The sequence below is a fragment of the Protopterus annectens genome, chromosome 14.part0 (genome assembly GCF_019279795.1).
Source record: "Protopterus annectens isolate FY-2018-M chromosome 14.part0, PAN1.0, whole genome shotgun sequence".
Classification (NCBI taxonomy): Eukaryota; Metazoa; Chordata; order Ceratodontiformes; family Protopteridae; genus Protopterus; species Protopterus annectens.
Genome location: NC_056748.1, coordinates 852,847,209 through 852,874,900, shown reverse-complemented (window position 1 = coordinate 852,874,900; position 27,692 = coordinate 852,847,209). Strand labels below are relative to the sequence as shown.

At 43.9% G+C, this 27,692-nt stretch overlaps 1 protein-coding gene across 3 annotated transcripts in view; it reads left to right on the top strand.

Moving 5' to 3' along the window:
• The first annotated feature begins 1,089 nt into the window (after positions 1–1,089).
• The window catches only part of LOC122789296 (prosaposin), a 705,108-nt gene continuing 678,505 nt past the window's right edge, over positions 1,090–27,692 (top strand). For 2 of the 3 annotated variants that reach the window (XM_044056611.1, XM_044056610.1), the window contains exon 1: positions 1,093–1,289. In XM_044056611.1, the coding sequence (XP_043912546.1) occupies positions 1,253–1,289 (37 nt within the window). In that variant the 5' untranslated portion in view covers positions 1,093–1,252. Of the gene's footprint in view, positions 1,290–27,692 lie in introns of all 3 variants that reach the window. The other variant, XM_044056612.1, reaches the window with a different exon arrangement.

The following is a 27,692-nucleotide window of genomic DNA, read 5'->3' as shown; positions in this document are numbered from 1 at the left end:
TTAGGTCCCTAGAGCGTGTAGCTCGGAGGGATTGGGATTTCATTAAGTGGAGCATGTCCAACAGCTCTGGGTTTGACATAGCTTTGTATGTTAGGCAGAGATTGCCCCTGAGTAGGCGATATGCGATGGAGTAAAGCTGTAGTTTTTTGAGACGGTCTGCATAGGACATCTGTTTGAGGCCAGTAATCCTCTTTGTGAGGTATTTCTGTGGTCTTTCCAGTTGTTGTAAATGTCTTGTGAGATACATACCAAAAGGGGCGTTGTACTCTATAATGGGTCTAATGAGTGATGAGTAGAGGGGAACAATAACCTCTTTTTTTCTGGATGAGAATCCTTTTGTGATGAGATGAGCCACGTAGAAGGGTTTCCTGACCACTGTGGCTCATCTAATAATAAATATAGGCTTATGATACTTCAGAAAATGCATCTCTTTTTAAGTTTAACAAAAATACTATGTAAAGCAGAAAAAGAAGTGATGAGAATTAGATGTATAAATCATAGTAAGACCTTGAGTTGTTGGAATAACCTTGAACTACTGCTCCTGAAATACCAGTATTCTTAATGTATTAATTGCATACGATTATCTTGAGGATTCAATGTATTCCTACCACTGTATAAAAATACTGGTCGAATTTCTTCATTTCTGTGTATCATAGCTGGCCTTCGGCATAGGCCAACTAGGCGGACGCCTACGGTGCTGCACTAGCAGGGGCGCATTTCTAGTAAACTGGATGGTATAAGTAAACCAGGGTGGGGGCACTGGGAGCTGTTTGGGGGCGCTGTGGAGCCCTTTTGCTTAGGGCACCAGTTGATCAAAGACCAGCCCTGTTGTGTGTATATATAATATTGTAAATATGTTACATTAATAAAAAATGTCTTAAAAATACACCTCCATTTCCATTCTTTTATTCTGTCAACATCTCAGTGTAATAATAATACTGCTTTATAAAATAGCCCTGGAAAAGAAATAAAAGAAGTTGAGAGCTTTAAGACCATCGACACCAGTTGACAACAAAGACTCGCCCTGATTATACGCGATTCTCGCAAGTCGAAGTTGCTATCACGTGCGTGCACGAGGCGATGGAGGGAGGTCAGAAGGCGGGCTCTCTGTGCTACTGCTGAGTCAGAAGCAGCTGATGCGACTGAGCAACAACATAACTCATGAGCTGCTGTGAAGTTTGATCACACGGAAGAACAGAACAAGGTGTAAGACAGGACGAGCTTCATAAACGGATAAAGGACTGCCGGCATTATGCTGCTTCTGTTGAGCATCTTTTGTATTTCCACAGGTAAAAAGCAAACGAGGTTATCACTTAGGGTAGGCATGAAAAATAAAGCTTTCTGATACAGCCAGGCCGGTTATGTAAGGTCCAAAAGTTAACTAGTTTTTCTGTAGTGGAAGGGGTTCTTGTTTTGTGACTTGCTTGGGGCGATTGCTATTGTTAGCAAAGGCCCGTTTGGTGTTTCCAGTGCGTCAGAGTCGGATTGTTTAGTACAGTGTGCGGCACCCGGTAAAGTCTCGGAGGTACTGTTTGTGTACATCTCTGATTCAACATAACTGTTTCGCAACTTTTACCGACTGTATATTTGGGATAGTTTTTAGTTGCTGTCATAGTAAGTCTTTATTGAGTCATTTTAGTGTATATTGTGTAATTACATCGGACACTTTTGATAACCTGGACCACGTATAACGTATTATAAATATTGGACCGGAATCAGAAATGTTCTCACCCTCCAAGAGAACCAGTCCCGTACTACATGTGGGGCTCTTTGTTGTTGTGAACGTGTGGATACTGAGGAATTTCTAGGCTAGATTTCCGCAGAGGTCTCACCAAGCCTCTAGCACCAGATCGGATGCGCATTGGCAAACCTCGCCCTAGTTCCGCCTACTTTTTGCGCTCATTACGTTATTGTTAGGCGCGCGTGTACGAGCGAACTGGGAGTCCCCTGCTCAACTTTAAAACTAGTAACTGTAGAGTTGCCTTTCAAGAGCAAGTATAAATTAGTTATTGATGGGTGTTACGTCCTCACTGTGTACAATGACATGTTACAGTTGTAGTGTATTGTTGCATCCCCCTTAGGTTCCATACTTGGAACTCTATTAACCTAAGAACAGTCCAGTCACTGCTTCTTGCCAGTCCGCCCGTATTCAATATGCTGATGGTACCATTATCGTCTACTTGACCTTGCCAACGCCAGAGCAATTCTAATTTAAAAAGGTAAAATAAAGCTAATGCTTTACAACCCCAAGTTGTTAATATGGGGGGGGGGGGGTACTAAGAGGTGCAGTCTCATCCTTGTCAAACATCAGGGTCAGACTAGTTTTAGTTCCTCATACCAGACTCTCGTAACCTTATTACACTCAAGTGTCCGTCTTTAAATTCACTAATTTGTGATGCCTTCTCGCGAAGACTAATAAAAATGCTGTCGTTATGGTAAACCTGTTTACCTCATAAGTATGTTCAGATTCTGAAACAATATCCCCTCTAATAAGGACTCGCACACACTGCTCCAGGCATTGACCTTGCACACTTGACTAACATATTCTGTATTTTGTGTCTCACTTTTGGGTGTGGTGTAATTACAACAGTTGCATGTCTATCTTTATAAGTCTTCCTTTTGTTTAATTTGAATGTGTTTAGTGTTCTCAGATTTGTGCCATACTGGTGGCTAGTGTTGGCACATATACTGAGCCTGTGGTCATAGCTAACTTGTTAGGCGAAAGATTTTGTGAAAACTTCACTCCCTTGTCCCCACCACATGCATACCCCATGACATTCCTACCACTTCTCCTCTCCCTTGTATCCCTAAAGAGCAGGTCATAAACGCCCTCTCTGAGGCCAGAATATAGCCTCTATGGGACCTGATAACCTCTTCGGTTGTGTTCTGCATGGATCCAAACAAGAGTTGGCAACACCACTGGGTACTCTTCAATCATAATCTACGCTCCAGCTTTGTCCCAGCTGAATGGAAAATGGCCACTGTTATCCCCTTGCACAAAACTAGAGACCTATTAGCCTGATTAGCTTGATCTGAAAGGCCATGGAGGAATCATCATAGACCTTTTAAACAAAGATATAGGTACTTGCTACTTGACTACTCAGTTTGATTTTGTTAAAGGGAGATCGTGCCTGTAAAACTTGGTGTACTACTTTGAGAACAGTCATCAAGGTCCTGGATGAGGGGAAATCTGTACATAGAGCCTACTTAGACTTAGCCAAGGTTTTTAACAATGTTCCCCACTCAGGCCTGATTGATAAACTCACCAAGCTGGGTATCAACCCTTACATTTTTGGTCACTAACTGGCTCACTGATAGAACCCATATAGTCAAACTAGGGGAATCCACTTCCAGCAGCAGACCTGTAACCAATGATGATCCACATGGATCAATCCTGGGATCTCTACTGTTTTGGAGTCTTTCTCTGAAGTTCAAGGTAAAACTAAAGGTCTGTGGCATTACCGCAAACTTGGAGTGGTCTTAGAATCGCCAAACTGTCAACTTTTTACGAGAGGGTCTTAACACACACAAATGATTGATGCCAAAGTCATGGTCTTAAACTCGATGCAAAAAATGTTTTGTCATTCCTTTCAGTAAGTGCAATGTTTCTGCTAACTACCACATCGGTAACAACACATTAAGTAGACACTCAATGGTGAGAGACCTGGGCAGCCAGGTTGACAGTAACCTTACCTTTGAACACCATGTCTCCACAGTGGTAAGAAAGATGTTCTGTATTGTTCATCTCATAGTAAGGGCATTGCATACAGAAAAAAAAGAAGTTATAACCTCTCTGTGCTCTTCCCTCATCAGGTCAATAATTGCTTACAATGCCCCTTTAGGTATGTACCTTTCCAGGCACCTGCTGTAATTGGAAAGACCACAAAGGTTCCTCACAAGGAAGATTCAAGGTCTTTAGCATCTGTCCTATGTAGAGCATCTGAAATCACTGTCCCTTTTTTTTTTTTTTTTCTGTTTCATACAGATTAGGTGATCTATGCCTTGCATATAAGGCAATCTTTGACCCTGCTTTATTGGAAAAGCAGCTTATTTGCAAGTCAAATGGTACACTGGTTACTCGCTCTAAAGACCTTAACCTGGTGTGTGACTAACAGAACCTGCTGGAGGGACAAATTTGTCTCCCAGAGGTTACCACACCTTTGGAATGGACTCTCACCTCATGTCAAACGGAGCACCTCATTTGCTCTCTTCAAACGCAGTCTGGATGATTGGATGGTTCACCATAAATTCTCCCCAGGGTTCCACCTGTGTCCCTCTTGGACAGGGCCAGTTGATGCTGATCGTGGAAATAAGGGTAGAACTTGGCTAGGTTAGTAGGGCCCTATGGTCATTAGCTTAGTAACTTCCTATGATCATACAGTTGTAAGCCACTTAACGTGTATATAATTCATAACATGGTTACCAATATTGACTTCCTGCTATTTAATGGATTACCTGGGTTAGTCCCAGACTCTAAATAAAACTACTCCATAGTACAGGTGATTAAAGTCTGCCTTGTTAACAACTTGCCTTCTTGTGAGCAGTACTTACTCATCCTGAAATGGCTCCCAGTGCACTACAGAGTAGACCTACTACTAGGCTCTTGTTTTTCAAGGTTCTTTAGTCTAGTCTGACCTGTTCTCACCACTGGCTGACTCACTTGATACTAAACACATGTTCACACCCTACAACTCGGATGCTTCTCTTAAACAACTCGGATGCTTCTCTTAAACAACTGCTCAGAAACATTGTCTATATTACCATATTGAACACCTAAACATCGAACTGGTAATACCGAAACTAAAAACCACGAGTGGTGCAGGGAAAGACTTCTGTTGGCCACTAAATAAATAAATTTAAACCCAAACAAAGTAGGGGGCTGTGCCCCCCAACTAAATATATCAATTCCAGGATAGCTGTACAGTAGACAAAATGGCAAAACCTGGCTAATAGCCAAGGGAAATCTTTCCCTGCATTAAATTGGCTGTTCCTGTTTTTTTTTGCTTTTGGTATTACCAGTTCGATGTGTAGGTGTTTGATAACCTAAACATTCGATCATCCACTTTATCCGTTCTTGCTCCAGTACTTTATGGGATCTCTCCGCCCCCCCCCCCCATACACACAGTGATTACTACAGTCCCCCTTACTCACCTTTAGAGCCGAGTTTTGAAATGGTTCCTCCACAACAACTCAACCTATACTTACCATGTTAGTTTGAGAATGTCATCTACCAAAGAGTGGTTTGCAGACATAATTGTAACCTGCATTTCCCTGAAAATAATTAATTGTGCCATATATTTTGCAGCAGTCATAGTCCTTAAAGGGCTTATCACCCACTCGTACCTTAATCTCTGCTCTTTATGTATTTGTCTTTCTTCATTATAACTGATTGCGCAACTGAGTTGCTTAGTAATGGGGCTGGGTTCAGGTCAGTACTGACTGCATTATGCTTGCACTACCCCTTCTGGTATGTGCACATTTTCACTAAGGGTTTTTGTCATAACTCTGTTTATTTAGTTGTAATAACTGGGTAGGTAGCAGCCTCATGTCAAGTACTGAAATATGTAGTATTTTCCAAGAACTCTGTTTATCTAGAGAACTGATTTATTTTTTCTTTCAGTTTAATTATCTGTTAAGCAATGTAGTTGGGGGGGGGGGGGTTATGGAAGGGTTGAGGCCTTTCTCAGGCCAGTCCTAGTTTTGGTGCTTTTATTGCTGCCTGGTGTTTCAGGCACATTTTGGGAAGGACTTTGCTATCGTGTAGCTTATGGAAGAACACTTTTTTTGTTATAGATTTCTGCATTCTTATTATTGCCATTAATGTCAAAGTGACACTTGATCTGGTTCGTAATAAACATTGATGTTTGTAAACACTGCAAGGAGAGCTTTCTGTGTGCCTTTAATAAAATAAATGGAGCAGATAGGAGCTTATTTTGGCTTCTTGCACCACAGAAACGTCCTTTCTGGGTAGTGGTTCTTGTGAAAGATGGAATTGCCAGATTTTGTGTTAACTTACACAAATGGCTTAGTTCTTGAGCTTTAACAATATTAAAAGGTCTCACACTAATTCTTGTAGTGGCTTCTCTTTCCAGTTGAGAAGCTTGCAGCTAGTCTCAGTTGTTTTAGACAGACTCCTACCATTGTATGTAAATGGGAAGGACTTTTGTCTTTTGCACACAGTGCAGACTAGAGAAGTTGTGACTGCAGCTGAGCTACAAAATATAAGTATCCTCTTGATTTTTTTTTGATTATTTTTACAGATTACTGTTTTTACAATTTAATATATATAAAGCACTGTCTATTCAGTATCTTCACAAATCCTTATCTGTTTAAAAACTTTCATTTGTCTCTAGTGCTTGCTGTCTTGTAGGCTATTAGTTGCCCGCCCCTACTGTGACACACCTCCCAGTCTAGTGTCATTAGCTCATTCTGCTTAATACAGAGAGAACATTTGATAAGGCCTTCTGTTCCTCCTTTTTCCCTTTCAAAAAGTAAAAAAAAACTTTTTTTTTTCTCTTTCGCCTGAACCTTAAACATTTTGGAAATATACAGTATATTTCAGAGCACTTGTTATAACTGTATTTGCTATAACTGATTTAAAGTATTTTTTTCTTGCTTTTTGATTATTTACTGCTTAGCGACTGCATTTTAGCCTGTTTATACAGCTCTGCATTCTATTTAAACTTTTTGTGTTGATTAACTGTTTTGCACTTTTAAAAAGTTAGTTGTTGCTTAATTTTACCTGTAGGCTAACACACTCAAGTGCGCTAGCCGCTTAAAAGCATTTATAGCATTTACTGTCTGTTTTTCCTCTTTTCTGCAAAAAAAAAGAAAAAAAAAAAATCTTTTTTTCCCACCTTACTGAACTAGAATAGTCCAGTCTTCAGAGTTTGCTGATCTCTGGGCTTTGTCTTGGTTCCTGTGCTATTCCATATCCTTATTTGGATAAAAGGAAGTGTCTTTGTTCACCAGTGGGAGTGGGGAGCACTGAGCGGCCTATTTGTACCTAGAGGAGTGGTTCCAGCCAGAAACTTGTAGTCTATTGGCCATTTTGGGTCAATTCCTAGCTCTTTTCAGCCCCCTGTAATAAAGCCCGCTTTAGCGCTTGTATTCAACTCAGCACAGCTCCTCGTGGTGTACTGCAGAGTTCTACAAGCAGCAGAGAGCAAAAGAGTGACTTTTCCTGATTTAAGTATTTTTTTCTGGCTTTTTGATTATTTACTGCTTAGCGACTGCTTTTTCGCCTGTTTATACAGCTCTGCATTCTATTTAAACTTTTTTGTGTTGATTAACTGTTTTGCACTTTTAAAAAAGTTATTTGTTGCTTAATTTTACTTGTAGGCTAACACACTCAAGTGCGCTAGCCGTTTAAAAGCATTTACAGCATTTACTGTCTGTTTTTCTTATGTTTTCTGCAAAAAAGAAAAAAACAAAAAAAAAAACAAAACAAAAAAAAATCTTGTTTTCCCGCCTTACTGAACTAGAATAGTCCAGTCCCCAGAGTTTGCTGATCTCTGGGCTTTGGCTTGGTTCCTGTGCTATTCCATATCCTTATTTGGATAAAGGGAAGCTTCTTTGTTCACCAGTGGTTGTGGGGAGCATTGAGCAGCCTATTTGTCCCTAGAGCAGTGGTTCCAGCCAGAAACTTGTAGTCTATTGGCCATTTTGGGTCAATTCCTAGGTCTTTTCAACCCCCTGCTATAAAGCCCACTTTAGTGCGCTTTTGCGTGATTTAGCACGGAGTTGCCCATAGAGCACCATCGGGCAGCGCCGGTTTAACAAGGTTAAACTATTTCTGGCTCCGTAAAGTCTGCTATTCAATTTTTCCCTTAGAACTTCTCTACTTGCAATCTAAACAGGCTATTCTCTATCTCAATAGCTCAGCACTTGCTCCTAAAGCATTTTTATATAGGTAAAGTACTTGTATACTAAACAAAGTACTACATTAGCCTAGAATCCCCTTGAATACCCATTTCCCTATAGGTCCCTTCTGACTCAGTTACACAGCAAACTTTTTCACTTTTTCTAGCATGTCGAAGGGTCAGTTGCTAGCGTCCTCTCCTGTTCAGCTGGTGAATCTGGGCATCTTGAGGCAATGTTACAATTGCCTCATGTACACAGACAACCCACTCCTTCTCCCACAAAACACAAATACATGTGAGAGATGCAACTATATAGCCAAACTGGAGGCTGAGCTCTCTCAACTCAGGACTGGCAAGACCAGACAGGAGGAGAAGGAAACCACGCACACCACAAACCCAGTTTCACATAGAACTATCACAGCTGCAAAACAAACACATAAACACACAAAGACATACTCGGAGACACTGATCAAAAATCTACCAAAACTACAGAGGCCTCCAAAGCAGACACCCAAGCAACTGCCACCTCAAGACATAAGACATGCAACACATAGTTCTCAAAGTCAGTGTGCTAAACAGTCACAGCCCTTAAGGCCAAACACAATGCCAGACACACTTGTTATAGGTGACTCCATAGTCAGACACACTGACGTCCCTCTCACCAGACTGAACAAGAAAAAGATCACAGTTAGCTGCCTGTCAGGCGCTAGAATCCGCCACATAACACAAGCACTCAGGTCACTCCACAGCAAGTACAAGTATGACTCAGTCATTGTCCATGCCGGTGTGAACGACCTGAGACGTACCTCCCTGGACTACATGAAAAGAGACATAGAGGAGCTCTCAGATTATGTAGCCCAGGCCGGTATGACCCTGAGCAGTATCCTACCCTCACCAAGAATGATGCCACAATACAGAGACAAAATGATCAGCTTTAATAATTGGCTTAATTACTGGTGTCATTCTAAGGGGATCCAATGTCTGTCTGCCTGGGATGACATGCTTGACAAGCCACGCTGCTTCGCAAGGGACGGCTTGCACCTGTCACCCCTGGGCTTCCGGATATTGGCAAAGGCTCTTGCCACCCCCATAGTGCCTTTTTTAGGCAAGGCTCAAATGATAAACCTACCGCCCTAGAAAGGGTAATACTGCTCAATGCCAGAAGTCTAAACCTCAAGATGCACGCCCTCGAAGCCCTCCTCAGTATGGAGAACATTGATGTTTGTGCTGTGACTGAAACCTGCTTCAAGGCTCCTGAGAACACCCCAGCACTATCAGGTTATACCTCATATCATGCGTTCCGGCCCCAAAATCCGGACCGAACTACAAAAGGAGGGGGAGTATCCATATTCATAAAGGATACCCACACCTCCAGGTTAGTGGCAACGCACGAAGCATCGGAGACCATCCAGGTGCAATTAACCATAGGTAAAACTGCCCTACAGTTTGTAACATGCTACAGACCACCTTCTCAAACTCAGGAAACCCACACAGCCTTCCTGAAGACACTGGAGAGTATAAATGTCTCTCCAAACACCATCATATTGGGTGACTTCAACTACCCAAACATAGACTGGGAACATTACTCAAGCCCCAACACCCTAGCCCAAAGGTTCCTTGAGTTCATAAACTCAAATGCTATGGAACAACTAGTCACCATTCCCACAAGAGGAAAAAATATACTAGACCTGATCATCACAAACATGGGGACAAAATGCTCCACACCGGAAGTATATCCCTCATTGGTGAGATCAGACCATAAATTAATCTCACTGGAGATCCACATCCCGCCCCCACCCCCAGCAAAAAAGACCACAGTGAAGAACTTCTCAAAAGCAAACTTCACACTTATAAGACAGGAGTGGTATCCTTCAAGGCCCCCGAGCCAGTGGAAACCACAACCCACGCTGCTGAAACCCTTACAAATGCCTTCTACGAGCACCTCCAGGAATGTATGGATCAAGCAATCCCTAATAAAATCAAGACCCTTTCCACCAAAGGCAGGCGCCCGGTCTGGTGGACTCCAGCCATAAACAAACAATACAACAAGAGGAGAAAGCTACTACATGACGGAGCAAAATCCTTAAATGGGAAGGCATCTCTGATCAATACTAGCAAAAAACTATGATCACTCATAAAATCATCCAAGGCCAACTTTGAGAGAAAAATCGCTAATGACACAAAAGACAATCATAAAGCCTTCTTTAGCTATGTTAGAAACCTGGGTGGAAACTCCCAGATATGCTCAGAATTAGTCCAAAATGATAAAAAAAATCACTGAACCCACAGACATTGCCAACATACTGGCAGACGGGTTCAGTGCAAATTTCTCCCAAAAGGAGAAATATCTATCCCACCAGAGTCTAGCCTCCCAAACATCTCAGATGCCCAGGTGAGAGCTGCTCTCTCTAAAGCAAAAAACACAGCATCAATGGGACCGGACGGTGTCCCCAGATGTGTGCTACACGAACTCAATGAGGAACTAAACCCGCACATAAGGCTGCTGTTTAATCTTAGCCTTACTACAGGATACGTACCCAAAGAATGGCGTACGGCAACTGTGGTCCCACTCCACAAAGGCGGTGCTTCTACGGACCCTGGAAATTACTGCCCCATAAGCTTGACGAGCCTTGTCTGCAAAGCTATGGAGAGGATCATAATGGAACTCATAAAGACATTGGGGACCTACAGACACTGGATCCTACCCAATTTGGCTTTGTCAAGGGCAGATCCTGCCTCTTAAACTTGGTCGACTTTTTCGAAACAGTCACTAAGGCCATTGAGGGTAAGGCAGTTCACATAGCCTACCTTGACCTAGCAAAAGCGTTCGACACAATACCCCACTCGGGCATCATAGAAAGGCTCACCAGCTTAGATGTAAACCCATATGTCACAAGATGGGTTGCAAACTGGCTCGAGGACAGAACACACAGGGTTAGAGTTGCTGGTGCCATGTCAGACTCTAAGCCGGTCACGAGCGGTGTCCCACAGGGCTCAGTCCTGGGCCCCCTCTTGTTCGGCATTTATTTTTCTGAAGTGCAGGCAAACATAGGGGGATTGTGGTTGACAATTTGCAGATGACTGCAAACTGGGCACCATAATTGACACTCCATCAGACACAGACATCCTCCAGAAAGGTCTCATAGAAATGGATAACTGGTGCCAGAGCCATGGCCTTAAGCTAAATGCCAAAAAATGTATAGTCATACCCTTTGGGGAAAAACAAGGTAACCCCTAATTACCACATAGGTGGTAATCCATTAAACACGGAAGAAGTTGTCAGGGACCTGGGGACCCAAGTTGACAGTAACCTCTCTTTTGACACTCACATTGCCAAAGTGGTTAGGAAGACCTTCTACATTGCCCACCTGATCATGAAGGGATTCACATCCAGATCAGGAGAGGTCATTGTACCCCTGTACTCTTCACTTATCAGACCAATGATTGAGTACAACGCCCCATTCGAATGTACCTTACCCAACACCTGCAGCAGTTGGAAAGACCCCAAAAGTTCCTCACCAAAAGGATAAAGGGGCTCAAACATATGTCATACGATGCCCGACTGAAGAAACTCCAGCTCTATTCAGTCGCATACCGTCTGCTCAGAGGTGATCTGTGCCTGACATACAAGGCCATGTCCAACCCGGAATTAATGGACATGCTCCACCTCAAAAAATCCAAATCCACCAGAGCCACGAGAGCAAGAGACTTAAACCTCAACACGGATATAAATAGGACGTGCTGGAGGGACAGATTCATCACCCAGAGACTCCCTACACTAGGGAACAGAATCCCAGTCCATGTGAGGCAGAGCCCCTCGCTGACTCTGTTCAAGAGAAATCTTGACGAGTGGATGGGAGATCGTAGGTTTACCCCGGGAATCATCTCTGTATCACTGCTGGACAGAGGCACAGCAAATTAATGGGTATAGTATTCTCATCCTAAGGGGTGGTGAAAGCCACACACACTCTGGCTAGGCTTATAAATGCCCTAGGGCAGATAGCCTAGTATGAACCTATGAGGGTCCAACACTCTGCTTCTCTGCTACCAAGGCCTCCTTGCTTAGTGTGTTCTTGTTTATAGGGATGTTGTTTTTTTTTTTTTTTTTTCCCTCTAATCTTTGGGACATGTTGTTCTATACATAATAGCCAGTTTAAATTTTCTTATAACATAAGTAGTTATTCTGAGTAACTTTTTGTATATCTGGTATTTCAGGATTAAATGCTTTTGCTTATGTAAATGCTCATCTAAAAGAGGTAAGGAAAGGTACCCAATGCCTTTGGCTAAATTCTTCCCCGTTCTTGATATTGAACAGTACCTTGGGCTTTCTCTGAAAAGAGATGTCTAGCCTGGCGGGACTAATCCAGTCAACAAGCAGTACATTTGGCCCTTTATATAGTAACTTGATACTGTTCCTGTGTGTCTCAGATTCTTCAGTTATGTTTATCAGCAAATGCTGTACGTACTGTTTAAAAGTCCACGCACACCTTGTGAATGAGCAGTCAATTGCAGAAGAGTAGTCTTTTGGGGTGATACTCTGTCTATATTGAGTTTTTGAAGTCTTGTGGCAAAGTCTCTCAGCTGTTGTATGTTAGTTTGGTGGGACCATAGAGGTAGAAGTACTTTTCAATTTTTTATGTAGTTTATTAGTTTTGGGGATATTAATAAGAGTTCAGTATAGAAAGTTAGTTATGGGTGGCTGTGTATCATTCGGGTTATTCTGTTAGGCTTGTTAATTTTGTGGCTGTTTTTTGGTGTGAATGTGAGCAAGTAAGAGGTTACTTTTTGAATGCTCTGGTTGACCTAGTTTGCAAAGGACTGCAAGGTGGGTGTAGTTAGTCCACATAAGATTTGGCCACCCTGCCAGATGGCTTGTCCCAAGGAAATAACTGGTGCCAGAATCATGGACTGAATTGCCAAAAAGTACATTTATTTTGTCAGGAAAGTTGACCCGACAACCCCCCCCCCCCAACTGGGAAAAGTATCAATTGATAATACCCTGGTTTGTTTTTGTAATTAGCTTTAGGCTTACACTGGTTGGTACAGAAGCCTCTAGGCAGCCATTGACATGGTTGTACAGAGTTTCTGTGAACAATTCTGCGTACTATGCTGTGTTTTTTCTGGATTTGGAGAGGCATTGAACTTGACAAACTGTTGCTTAATAAAAGGCAGTTTACTTTGGAAGAGTTCATAACTGTTACTGGGGCTACTGAGTTAATTTTGGTTTAAAATAAACAGCTTTATGGCCATATCTACCTGTGAGGATGTGACATTCAGGGTGGTTCAGCATTCTTCCATATTTAAGTATGAAGTCCAGTATGTTGGAACCTCTAGTGGATGTGTGTACGTATGTACCTAACTTGTGGATGTGTGTACTTGGCATATGTACCTAACTGATTGTAGGTGTATTTATTTTTGAAGTCCCGAAATCTCTGTGCCTGCAGATTTGGGTGGTATAGGGTTCCCAGTCTGTAGAGGGGTAATAAGTCCCCACATAAGTAAGGTGTTGGATGGCGAGTGCCTCCATCAGGTTTGTTTGCCCTACAAGTTTCATAGGACATAGTGACCTGTAGCCTGCTAGGATATGGTGCGAGGAGAGATTGGAGGAGGTTTAGTTTTTTGTTTAGGGTCCTGGCATTGAGCAGTAACACCCTGAGGAGCAGTTGAGTTAATATTTCTATTTTGGTAGGTCTGCCAACTTGATACTGCCTGAAAGGCTGTATGTGGATTCTTTTTTTCTCCAGTATTTGTAAGTCTAGAGGGGACAGATGCAGACCATCCCTGGCAAAGCAACATGGTTTAACCTTGTCTTCCCATGCTGATTTAACATTGGGTTTCCTTTAGAATGACAAGTTGACTATTCATTCAGAGACCTTGTAAACCATTCCCACCCTAGCTCCTTTTTTCCAAGTCTTTTTTCCTCTTTGGCAGAAGATAGTTTCAAATGAATGGGTTTTGAAAGTCATTCAAGTTTAAAGATGGCAGTGGGAAGAAATTTCCCCCTTTCTAGGGGTTTGTTTACCCCCCCCCCCCACATTACCCAAACAACTTCATCACATGCTGTCCCAAGGAGTGATAGAACCAGTTCATCCTTCCCAACTGGGGAAAGACTTTTATTCAAGATGTTCTTGGTGCCAGAGAGTTCTTGGAGAGAAGTCGTGGATCTTTCCTAAACCTTTTTTGTGATGTGCCCATTTCATGATGTCCCTGCACAACCTGTTATCTTTTCTTCCTCTTTCAAGTTTTCTGGTAACACTAGACTTTAAATATGCTTGTTACATCCCTAGTCTTTCTAGACATCAGACATTTCTGTCTGAAACACCTTCAGTTCTCTGCTTACCCTTGGGACTATGCACTGCACCAAGAGTGTTCATAGTGTCTAGCTTCAGGGTATGTATCCACATTTTTCCATACATGGACTGTTGGGGAATCTGTCTCTCTCGGTCTTGAGAACATTCAAGCCTGTCTTGACGTAACACAGAATTGTGATCTTGGATATTAACTAGATACCGCAGAGGAAAGGAGGCTCCATAGAGATCTCTGTCTGAAACACCTTCAGTTCTCTGCTTACTCTTGGGACTATGCACTGCACCAAGAGTGTTCATAGTGTCTAGCTTCAGGGTATAATGTTTCCACATTTTTCCATACATGGACTGTTGGGGAATCTGTCTCTCTCGGTCTTGAGAACATTCAAGCCTGTCTTGACGTAACACAGAATTGTGATCTTGGATATTAACTAGATACCGCAGAGGAAAGGAGGCTCCATAGAGATCTCTTTCTAAGGATTTCTACTCTGACTTCCATCACTGTGATGGAATACCTCCTGGATTTTGGTTTTTGTGGTATCTGATTCTCATGATATCCTTGGTAAGACTACATGTGTGGCAGATAAACTGATATCTGACATTTATTTGATCCCCAGCATTTTCTTCAAATCCCAGTGCTGCCATTTGTCAAAAGAAGCGAATCTTTGGAGTAGACTGATCTTAAATCTAGACCTCCCTGCTCCAAAGTAGTCTGTCATCACAGACACTTTGGACTTTAGTGTCCCCTACCCCTTAAACTTCTTTATCCCTCCTGAAACTGCTACCCTAAAGACAGATTTAAGCACATCAAGGTATATGCTTTCCCTCGGTGCGGCACTTGACTCAGTTAATCTTTGATCCCCGGGGCCTCTTCAAGAGGTTACAGACAATATGACAGTCGTGTGGTACATCAGCAAGCAAGGAGAACAGGTTATATTCCCTCTGCGGACTAGTCATGTTAACTTGAGATATAGCTTCACAGCATAGTCGCACTCTACACTCTGCATTCAGTTGGAGCAAATTATGTGGCAGACCCTCTGAAATGGAAGGGTCAAGGTGGTCTTCAAGATTTGATCACTCTGGAGAATTCAAGTAGACCTTGTTCAGAGAATGCAATCGACTTGCAAAATTTTGTTATGGAACTTTACGCAGGAAGGCATGGAAGACATCTGACTTATCTTTGGGGAGAAATGTTCTTGTACACTTTCTACCCTTTCCACTAATATCCAGGGTACTTCTGACAATCGCAAGAAATTCTCCAAGGTCATTGTGGTGATGCCCTATCTGGCCTGGGCAACTTTGGTTCTCCCTTGTTTTGTAAATTGATATGGGCAGTTGCCACAAGCTTTCTCACAGACGGGATCTACTTGCATAAGAACAGGGGTGTTTTGATAGACGCAGACGTCAATCGGCTTCAGTTGACTGCCTGGATGATAGGGTCTTAATTCCTTTTAAGCACTCTTATGGAGGATGTAGTGGGTATTAATGGAAGCAAGAAAGCCAGATACTAGAAAATCCGTACATTGGCAATGGAAAAGTTTTCTAGTTGATGCCAGCAACTTAACCAGCACCCAGTCAGGGCTAGTTGATTCTCTGGTTTTCCAGATTGTGAGTTCTCTTATGGGCTGTCTTTATTCCTTTATCGGTTTGTTTTGTTATTCAGCATGTCTGCCCACGGATCATCTTCTTTCAATGCAGTCTCTTGTCAGAATGCCCTTGAAAGGGGTTTTTGCATAAAAGGCCTCAAAGAAAACTGGTGGAGTCTCCTTTATCTTAATTTTTGTTTTGGAGAAACTAATACTTGCTCCAGCCAGTCTGGATTACTGGAGGCTCTTGGCACTAAAGACAATTTTACTAATTACTGTGACCTGTTCAAGAAGTCATTGTTGAATGTCTCCTTTTCCATAGGAGCAAGGTTTCTTTGAAAACTAGTCCTCCATTTATGCCTGAAGTGATATCAGTTTTCGTTAAGCCAAATTATCGATCCCCCTTTTTCATTACTGAACTTAAAATGTGGGAGAGAGGATATTCGTATCTTGGATGTCCACACACCACTCTGGGTACTATCTTGACAGAACTAAATCTTTCTGACATTCATCTCTCGTGAATGTAAATAAGGGATAAACTGTCAGACTATTTCCAAATAGTCGTCTAATGCTTTTCCTCTCTTTTTATTCAACATAAAACTGCACCAGACCGGGTCAAGGCCCACTCTACCAGAGCCTTGACTTCATCTGTAGCTTTTTGGAAAGGGGTGGATTCTAGAAGCTGATACTTGGTCCTGTGTACATTTCCAAAACACTAATGTTGATTCCTTCTCTACGTCCAGATCAAATTTTGCTACGACCCTTCTCCAGAGGGTTCTGTCTTGTCTGTCCACTACCTGTTTTTCCTAGCAGTGCCCTTTCAGGGCTCAACTTCCTTCTCTGTACGCTCAGGAAGACCCTGAAGGTCTTCAAGCCCAAATGTGTGTTGTGTTTTTTTTTTTGTGTTAGCTCTGCTGAAGCTGCCTGACAGTTTTGGCATGTGGAAGGTACCCTGAAGCTTGTAAGCTAGCCAGCTTACTTTCTTGGTAGTATATAATCTATACAGCTAGGGCTCATGCAGTAATAAGCATTCAAGCATCTCTTTCCAGAAATAGTTATTGTCTTGTGTATTCTGTGTGTAGCATTCCGGGCTTATTTGGTTTAGTATTGTTTGTGGCTGTTGTAAGGGGAATAATGCAACACATTTAAGTAATAAGACTAGATTAAATTGATGGAAAACTGAATGATGGCTTTCCTGGGGCCTGCATGCATGTAAACACTATGGTTAAATAAGTTTTATATAGGTGAATTTTTAATCTATTAATTGTTGCAGTTATTTTAAACTTGTTGCAAGTTTTTTGAGATGTTGGGGCAACTATGTGGATGTACAGAGGATAAGCCTGTGCTCATCTGAGGGCGACGGGCTGTGTTTTGCTTCTTACCGGGGATGAGAAGTTTGTGGCTTGGATGTCATGGTTATATTACGCAATGGGATGAAGGCTAATTATAAAAGTAGTAATCCAGAAATGAAGGTTATACCAAAAAGAACTAAAAATCAAAACCAAAAGTCTAAGCCAGCACTGCTATTCACAAACTTTAATCCAGCCTCATGTAAAACAGTACATTCGAACGCATACTGTATCAAATAGTCTTTTCATCCGCATTTAGTCCAGGAAGGACTGCGTATAGGCAAAAAGGAATAAATGCAGCATTTGCCTTGGCTGCAGAGTAACTTGGTTCTGCATCTGATGAAGCCTGTGGAACTTTGAAAACGCTGTTTAATACAGTGTATGCTTTTGAGTGTACTGTGTTTTACGTGGCTGGGTTAAAGTTTGTGAATACCAGTGCTGGCTTGGACTTTACTGGGTACTTTTGGTTTTGATAATTTATAAAAGTAAGCTACTTGTGGATAAATAACCTGGCAATATAAGCTTTTTGCCATACAGGGAGTGTGTGTGTTTTCCCAGCTGGACAGTTGACCCCCCCCCCCCAACATTAATTTTGTATAATTACAATGACAATGGTATCTAATACTAAGTCTTCCCTATTAATATTGGCAAGAAGTCCTCCTTGCAAAAAACTTAAAAAAAAAAATAAAAATGTTGCCATGTTCCAATGTCTGCCTGCCTTTCCTGTTTTATGTCTGTGTCTTTTTTATAACTTTTATTTTTAAAAATAAATCTGAAGTGGTCATTTGCTCTTCAACCTGTGGGACACAGATCTGGGAATGATCTGACTTGGCCGCGTTTCTCCAGCATTTGATCTGAGCTCTCTGCTCCTTCCCTACCCATAATACCCCTGTCTCTTTCCTGCTTTCAGATCTCGTTTGCCATGCTCTTTTTGTAAGCATAGTGGTCTGCTACTCCCAAGCTTTTTTGTGTGCAATTTCATGATCTTCATCTAACTAAAACAGGCTTCTGCAAGTGTACAGTGTGTGGCCATAAGTTTTCTCCAGCTGATGGGCCACACTGTTTTTCTCCTCTTCTCTCCTCTCTTGGGGTTCCTCCTGTTTGATTTGCATGGGTTTCAATCCCTGCGCATTGATCAACAGGAGGAATAAACTTGTACTTAAGGGCCTACTCCCACCTTCTATAGGGGGGCCCAGGCTACCCCTTCACTTCTGCTTTATTTCTCTGCCCTGTGGGACTCAACCTCCTGCCAAGAGGACCAGGAAAGGAGAAAAACAAGCAGAGAGGTGACGAAGAAGCGGTCCCCCGACTGCTCTTCTGCCGAGCCCCTGGCTAAGCTGCGGTTGGCTCCAAGCACTGGGTTTTCTCGACTCTGCTCTCCTTGCTTCTCTTTGGAGCCAGAGATGCTGTGTAGCTGTTCCCCAGTGTCGGCATTGCTCGTCTAGGCCAGTGTCTCTGGCAGCTTCCTCCAGAACCACCCGCAGCCTTTTCCAAGCAGCGGTGGATAGGATGATGTTGGAAATTCCTCTCTCTTGATACAGATAGGAGTCTTACCTGACCCTCTCCCTCCGGAGTGGGGAATATGCAGTCCACTTTCATCAGTTATCACTCCTTTTCTGATCCATCCCCTAGTTCTAGAGTTCTCTGGTCAGAGGACCCTCTGTGTTGAGGGGTCAGTGCCGACAGTACCTCTATGCCAACCGTTGCCTTGAGTGTGTTGGCTCTGAGCTTGGAGCCGTAGCCTTGTGGCCAGATTACAGGGGGTGGTTTTGGCTCTGAGTTTTTCAGAGCAGAGCCTTCCAGCTGGAGTCTGTGCTTGGAGGTTCAGCTCCAGCTCCCCCATTGATTTTAGAGGATTATGGACCAGATTGTAGCCCCAGCTCAGGGGGTTCATTCTTCTGCCTTTAACATGGTGGTGTTCTCTCAATTCCCATCAAGACCCTTGACAATCTCGTCCTCTGAGTCCGCCCTGGTTCCCTCTGTTTCTAGTCTGGATTCTGCCATCCTGCACTTATGGTACAGCCTGCTGCCTTTTTCTGCCCCAGGGAGCTCCCACATGGGAGAAACTGGATGTTTTTGAGTCCCCCCCCCCCCCCCCCGAGGAGGTTTCTTGAAAATGTGTATGTAAAGAGTCTTAGACTCTTCGCTGGAGTCTCTCGTGGAGGACACAGACTTGGAGGAAGGGGGAGTGCCCCCCCCCCCAGTCACCCCCAGAAGATCTCATTTGGTGACCTCATGGAGATTCTGCTACAATGCAGGGGGTGGTCTGTCCAAAAACCCAACCCTGATGAGTCTGTTCCTGGAGGCATTTGGTGCAGGACCCTCTACTTGCGTGTCCCCTCCCGTGGATCCTCTGGTGGATCATGTGACATCTCTGGCATGTAAGGAGCCTGACACAGTGGAGCTTGTCCCCAGCGCCCCTACAGACCACATTGGTCAATGGGACCCATGTCAGTGCCATGGCGGTGGCCACCAAGAAGGAGCTCACACATGAAAGCTCTTATGGTCCACCCACCAGACTGAGAGTCTAGGACTTTTTGGACCATTTTGGGAAGCGGTTCTACGCTTCAGCCATGTTCTCTGTGCGCGCTGAACTATATGGTACATGTTGGGCTTCAGCGAGACCTAGTGAAGGAGGTTGCCAAGTCTACACCAGGTTCCATGTCTGCAGAGGATAAGAAGGATTTCTCCTCTGAAATGGCCACCCTCACCTCCATTGCGAATACCTTTATGTAGCTTCCCCCTCATGCTACCAAAGGGTGCCACTAGAGCTGCTGGAGCAGGCGTTGCCATCCGGCATCACTTCAGCTCCAACGTTGTACCTTCTCTGAGCCCTTTAAAATGGCATTTGCAAATGCCCCATATAATGGTTCCACATTTTCTTTGGAAACGTGACACTGGTCCAGAGTGAGGAGGACAGGAAGTCTGCTGGCCATCGGAATCCACTCAACCTCTCAATGATCCTTCTCCAGGAATCTGTGGGGGGTGAAGATGTGGTTCTGGAAGTCTCAGGGTTATTCTCGGGACTCACCTTCCTCCAGAGGCCGGGGGGGATTTGACAGATGCAGTCCTCTCAGCAAAGGAGGCCCGAGGAGCCATAGGTCTTAACATTCATTCTCGGACAGACATGCAGCAGCCCTGAGGAGTTGCCCAGCTGTTCATCTTTGGAGGCAGTCGGGGGTAGACTCTCACTGCACCCAACAGCCTGGGAGTCAATTACAGACTATCAGTGGGTGTTATAAATCATATCCAGAAGATATTCAGTCCCCTTCTTTTCAAAGACCAATTCAGGCAAATTTCCTCCTGGACGTTCCACCGTTGCAAAGGGAGGCAGCAGCACAGGAAATTTCCAAGCTGCTAGAAAAACTAATCATCCAGCCTATTCCAGATTAGGCATCTATTCCAGGTTCTTTTTGGTGCCCGAGAAAACGGGGACTTGAGGCGAGTTCTTTTCTCTATCCTGAATTCGTCGGTTGTTGAGACGAAATTCCGGATGGTCGTACTCCAATCTGTCCTGCCCTTCTTTAAGGAGAATGGCTGGATGTGCTCAGTAGACCTTCAAGATGCGTACCATCACATCAGGGTGGACAGACTCTGAGATTTCTCCGCTTCTGGCTGGGGGCTAATCATTACCAGTTCGGAGCGCTACCATTTGGTCACGCCACAGCCCCCAGGGTGTTTACCAAAGTGATGGCGATTGGTGGTAGCTCACCTGCGGCTGCAGGGCTTCCAGGTTTTCCCTTACCTGGACAATTGGCTCCTTTCTGTCCCCTCCAGGAATCTACTTTGCCTAGCCAGGGTCTTTCTCATCCAAACCACCCACCAGATGAGCATCGCCGTAAATCTCAACAAATAATTTTTTAAATTTTTTTTTTTCTGGGTTTCATTGGAGCACGGTTGGACACCATTTAGACCAAGGCTTTCCTGACTCCCAACGGAGAGCAGTCCCTCAAACTTCGTCTTGCACATTCTTAGTTTCATTTACTCCAGCAGAGTTGGTTTTAAGGGTGTTGGGCTCCGTGGCAGCCACGATCACCCTCATCCCACAGCTCTGTTACACATGAGGGCACTCCAGTGACTCTGGCAGTCCAGTGGTCTCTTCTGGATCTACCATGGTCTCATCCTGTTGGTCTATCCCAGGCATGTAGAGATTGTCCTGTTTTTGGTGTAGTCAGTCCCCAGAACTTCTTTGCAGTCGGCAGTTTATTCTCCTCACCCCTCAAATCATGGTGATCATGGATGCCTCCCTGCCCGGGTGGGGTATTGCTTGTGACGGATGGTTCAAGGCACGTGGTCTTCCTGGAGATGAGGGTGGTGCTTGTGGATAAGACCCGGTTCCTTTAGGGATGATTGCCTGACAGACAGTATGTTGGTAGTCTGGTCTATAATCAAATGGGGGAACCAAGTCTTATCCCCTTTGCTGCAAAGCTATGAGATTGTGGGAGTGGGCAATCCTCACTGGCTGGTTTCTGGTGGTAACACACACTCCAGGGAGGTCTAAGCAGGTCTGTCTTGATGCCTTATGAGTGATCTCTGATTCCTTCGGTAGGGTATTGGATCTTTCTAAAGTGGTGTCAGCCTTGTTGCGATCTTTGCCTCTCCCTCCAATGCAAAGTGCAGCAAATTGTTCGCTCTGTACCCCTTTCTTGGGGAACCCCCCCAGAGACACTAGTTCATGCTTGGCCCTCCAGTCTTCTCTATGCTTATCGTCCTCTTCCCATGATTCCAAATCTCATTCAGACAACACAATGGCTGGGGAGCTCAGTCATCCACATTGCCCCTTTCTGACCTCACCAAGTATGGTTCCCTTCTCTGTGGTGTCCTCCCTGGATGTTGGATCCAGTTCTAGATATGATTTCGCATCCCTCCAGGGTCCCACATCCAGATCGGGCAGTCTGAAGCTCACTGTTTGGCAGATTCAGTTCTCATGATGGTTAGGACTCCTGGGCAAAGATATCTCTTCTGGTTAAGATGATGTTGGTAGCAGCTCATAGATCTTCTGCGAGGAAGGTTTATTCAAGTAAGTGGAAGTATTTCTCAATTTGGGCAGCTCAGCAGGATTTGGATCCTTTCACTGCTCCGGTTCCTGTCATCTTGGAGTTTCTGGCAGGTATTTTTCACCAGGGTGCCAGCTTCTGTGATTAAAGTTCAACTGGCGGCTATTTTTAATTTTCACATGGGATAATTCAGTTTCTCTAGCCTCTTCTAAGCTCTGTAACCCTTTTCTGAAGGGTACTTATCAAGGACCCTATGCCTCCTTGGGATCTTAGTTTGGTCCTTCAAGCCTTGATATCTTCCCCCTTTTGAACCTGCTGTTTCAGTGGATCTACAGTTCCTATCTTGGAAGACAGCCTTCCGGATTGCTATTACTTCGGCTAAAAGGGTGTCTGAGCTTCAGAACTTATCGATTTAAGCCCCCTTACATGATCTTCCGTAAAGACAGCTTCTTTGCTCACTAATCCATCCTTTCTGCCTAAAGTGGCCTCAGTCCAACATCAATCAGATTATCAACCTCCCTGTCCCAACCTCCCTGTCCCAACCTATCTGAAGGGAGGAATAAGACATGGGCATTGAGTAGGGGAGGAGCTTGGTGCTCTGATCAGATGCTGGAGAAATGCAGCCATGTCTTATCAGTGTCCCGAAGGTTGAAGACAAATGAAGAGCAACAACTCTGATGGAGCATTATGGTGAATACATAACTTTTCCCCTTGGTCATAAAGTGTGAGGCAAAGTTTCAGCTAGGGTGAAACTGTTATACTAATCTACGCACACAAATGGCATTTAAAGGCTGTTGGATGTGCCATTAATTGCACAGTTCACATTTCTCTGTTTAGCCATAGATGGTCAGCATAACAAAACGGACTTTGTATTAGAACATTACCCCACTGCGATTTTTCACGCAGGAATGGGTATGGCCTACACGATTGACAGTCAAGGCTGTGTGACGTTGCATTCAACTATCCCACCATTAACTGGGAAAACTACTTGTGTACCAACTCCTTAGCCCAACGTTTTCTGGAATTAACTTCAGTGCCCTGGATAATCCACACCCCCACCAGGGGCAACAGTATCCTGGACCTAGTCATTACCAACATGAGTGACCGGTGTTGAACACCTGAAGTAAACTCCTCGTTGGTCCGACCATAAGCTAATCACCCTTGATATCCACATCCTGCCCCCACCCCCCATTAAAGAAACCACGGTAAAAAATTTCTCTAAAGCCAACTTCATGCTTCTTAAGACAGAAGTGGTGAACTTAATGACACCCATGCAGATGGGACAATACAGGTACAGCTGCTGAATCCTACACAAATGCACTTACGAGTGCATGGATCGTGCTATCCCAAACAACCAGGATACTATCCTCCAAAAGAAGGAAGCCAATCTGGCAGTCCCCTCCCATAAACTGTACAACAGAAGGAAGAAACTGTTGCAAAAGAGTAAAATCTCATTAGTGGAGCTCCTTGGTCAGCCTCAGTAAGAAGGCAAGATCCCTTATAAGATCCTCCAAAGCTAGCTACAAAAACAAAATCGCCACTAATTCTAAAGACAACCACAAAGCATTCTATAGCTATATCAAGATTCTCGATGCAACACCCAGGTCTGCTTTGTTATAGCACAAGGGCACAAAAATTACAGAACCAACTGATATTGCCAGCATCCTGGCAACACCCAGGTCTGCTTTGATGTTCTTCGTCTTCCCTTGCTGCAGTCCTGACAATTGGGTATAGTCCGCGTCCCAGTCGGCCCGAATACCAGAGTATAAGGCTGACGTCGGTCATGGCGCCTTAGACTGACGTCAGTACGTCAGGGTACTAATGCGCATGACCGACGTCATTTCCTCAGTCTTTTTTGCCGCATGGTCCGATGCAGAAGCAATTTTGCGAGTGCAGGTTGGCGTTCTGAGATTTTCCGAAACCGGAGTTTCAGACCGAGTACAGAGTTGGCTAAGTAACCCCGTTGGGGAACATTTTGGTTTTTTCTTGCCTCAGTATATTACCGGATGTCAGACAGTTCACCTGCTCAGACTTCTGGTGAGGGCAGGGGTCAGTCCTTTCGTAAGCAGACCCAATGACCTGCCTTTTCAGCTGCCAGTGGACTCTCGTCTGGCAGCTCCTTTGGGAGGAAGATTGTCTCTTTTCAAAGAAAATTGGGATTTAATCACTCAAGACAGATGGGTGCTGGATATCATTCATCACGGGTACAGATTTTATTTCCACACAATGCCCCCTTTCAAAGGCATGCCAGATGTTCCTCCTCCACAAAGAAAAGAGGCTCTCAAGCAAGTTTCTCAGTTACTCCAGATAGGGGCTATTCAGCCAGTCCCTGTATCAGAAAGGGGCTTCGGATTTTATTCTCGCCTGTTCCTAGTACCAAAGAAGGGGAACACGTGGAGACCAATTTTGGATTTATCTATCCTCAACACTTATCTGGACATTCCCAAGTTCAAGATGTTGACGTTACAGCAACTGTTACCTCTGCTGGGCAAGGATCACTGGATGGTAACTTTGGATCTCAAGGAAGCTTACCTTCATGTGCCCATAAGGCTAAGTTGCAGACAGTATCTGCGGTTTCGAACTGGAGATTTTCATTATCAGTTCTCTGCATTGCCCTTTGGCTTATCTACTGCGCCCAGAGTATTCACAAAGGTTCTGGCTCCAGTGATAGCTTACTTCAGGCTTCAAGGCATTCAAATTTATCCTTACTTGGACGACTGCCTGATTCTGGCTCAAGAAAAGGAACACCTTCTACAGCTATATCAAGATTCTCGATGCAACACCCAGGTCTGCTTTGTTATAGCACAAGGGCACAAAAATTACAGAACCAACTGATATTGCCAGCATCCTGGCAACACCCAGGTCTGCTTTGTTATAGCACAAGGGCACAAAAATTACAGAACCAACTGATATTGCCAGCATCCTGGCATAGAGGTTCAATGCTAACTTCACCCCCACCCCCTAAAGGGCCCATATCTATACAGGAGGAATGCAGAGTCCCTGTAATCACAACTACGCAGGTAAAAACTGCACACTCTCTAAAGCCAAAAACACAGCATCCATGGGACCGGACAACATCCTAGGCTGCGTTTTACACAAACTTCAGAACGAACTGGCTCCCTGGGAACTATCGACTTATTAGCCCGACGAGCCTGGTCTGCAAGGCCATGGAACTCTCACCAACAAAGACATTGGTAACCTCCAAAGTCTGGATCCCACCCAGTTCGGGTTTGTGAAAGGCAGATCATGCCTCCTGAACCTGATAGACTTCTTTGAGGCAGTCACCAAAGCCGTAGATGAGGGTAAGGTGGTTCACACAGCTTATCTTGACCTCGCCAAGGCTTTCGACACCATCCCCCATTCTGGAATTGTAGTAAACTCATTAATCTAGTTATAAATCCCTACGTCACAAGATGGGTTGCTAACTGGCTCACTGACAAAACCCACACTAAAAGTTGCAGACTCCAGATCTGACCTCAAAGCAGTGACAAGTGGATTACCACAGGGTTCTTTCCTGGGACCTCTTCTGTTTGGTATCTACTTCTCTGAAGTTCGCATATGACTGCAAACTAGGAGCCATAGTAAAGTCCCCAAATGATGTGGACATCCTACAGAAGGGCCTCGCTGAGACAGATGCCTGGTGTCAGAGCCATGGCCTCAAGCTCAATGCCAAAAAGTGCAGTGTCATCCCCTTTGGTAAAAAAAAAAAAACTGTACCCATGAACTACCACACGGGCATCAATCTACTTAACACCAAATGTATGATGAGACCTTTGGACCCAGGTGGACAGAAGTCTCTCCTTTTGATAGTCACATCGCCACAGTAGTCAGGAAGTCCTATGTGGCACAACTAGTCATAAAGGGTTCTCATCCAGGAAAAGAGGTCATTGTTCCCCTCTACTCGACACTCATTGTACCCATTATAGAGTACAATGCCCTTTTTGGAATATACTTCACAAGACATCTTCAGCAGCTGGAAAGGCCACAGAAGTACCTCGCAGAGAGGATTACTGGCCTCAAATGCTCTACACTGACCGCTTCAAAACTCCAGCTTTACTCTGTAGCATATCACCTACTCAAAGGTGATGTCTGCCTAACATATAAAGCTATGTCAAACCCAGAGCTGTTGGACATGCTACACCTAAAGAAATCCCAATCCCTCCGAGCTACACGCTCTAGGGACCTAAACCTTGTCACCACAATAAACAGGACTTGCTGGAGGGATCTATTCCTGTCCCAGAGACTTCCCATACTCTGGAACAGGCTACCCATCTATGTCAAGTTAAGTTCTTCATTAGCGCACACTAAGAAAAATCTTGATGAGTGGATGGGAAATAGGAAATACACCCTGGGGATCACTTCTGTGTCTGCTCGACAGTGGCACAGGAAAATAACTAACTTACTTGGGTGGTGTAAGACAGGGAATCTTATCTAGGCTTACGTAGGCCCTTGGGCCGATAGCCTACTAGTACCTACCTATGAACCTATACAGCTGAGTGACAGGCCATGCAGATTATCCAGCGACATGTTGAATATTCCATCTGTGACTGTCATTCTTCAAATATAGCCATTCCAAGCTAGTTATTGTGTGCATCCTTTAAGAGATGTAAGGACAGATCCCACAATTTGGTGGGTCAGAAGGGTAGTATGTATGCAGTACTTTACACCCCCACCTACTTTTGTGCTTTAAATTGCATTTGCAGGGGGTCAAGCCCTCCTGCCTTTCCTAACTATATAGTTTTCATGAGTCACCTGCTATGCAGTAATTCCTTTCACGCAGTGATGTGCTGTGTATTCATATTTCATTTGCTGGGATGTGGGTATGGGAGTTTTAAAATCATATAGGCTATGAGGTTTGTAATGTGGTGGTTTTTTTTGGGCTTGTGTGTATTAAAGCAAGTTGAGAGAATAAAATGCGATTGTCCTGTACCTCATTCATGGTGCCTGAGGGATGCTACATCCGGTATGTACAACTTTTGCCTTAACATGAGAAATTGCTGCTCTCTACTCACAGTACCCCACCACAGCATGGCAGTATCTTTTGTATGAAAACACCAGTTGCTTATGTCCCTGCCTTATCAGTTTTCATTGCATTATATTTCTTAATTAAAATTTATTGCGTAAAGTCACTGCAGAGTAAACGGGGATAGAATTGCAGATGAGCTTGGTATAGTGTACTTCTGTAAAATGTGTTCTGTTCCATTTTATGTATGAAGCACTTGCTAGACATTACTTTTGTAAAATGCATTCAAATCTGTTTTATGTATATGCATATATTGTATAGTTTTAACATATGTTAATGTGCACTGTTTTCCATATTCTGTTTGTTGACGATCTCATGTTTAGTCATAGTAAGACTAGCAATTACAGGGAAATGTAGAGTAGTGGGCTGGCTTTGGGTGGTCCTTGGTACTGCACATCTAGTGGGGTAATGTTCTTATAAAAAAAAAAAAAAAAAAAAACACACAATGTACAGCACTTAAGCTGGATATAGTAGTATGAGAATCGGGGCAGTGTTCTTTGCTTGTTGGTTTTCCACTAAATAATGCACCAAATGATGCAGACATGCAAAATGTCTCCTACAGACTCTTAA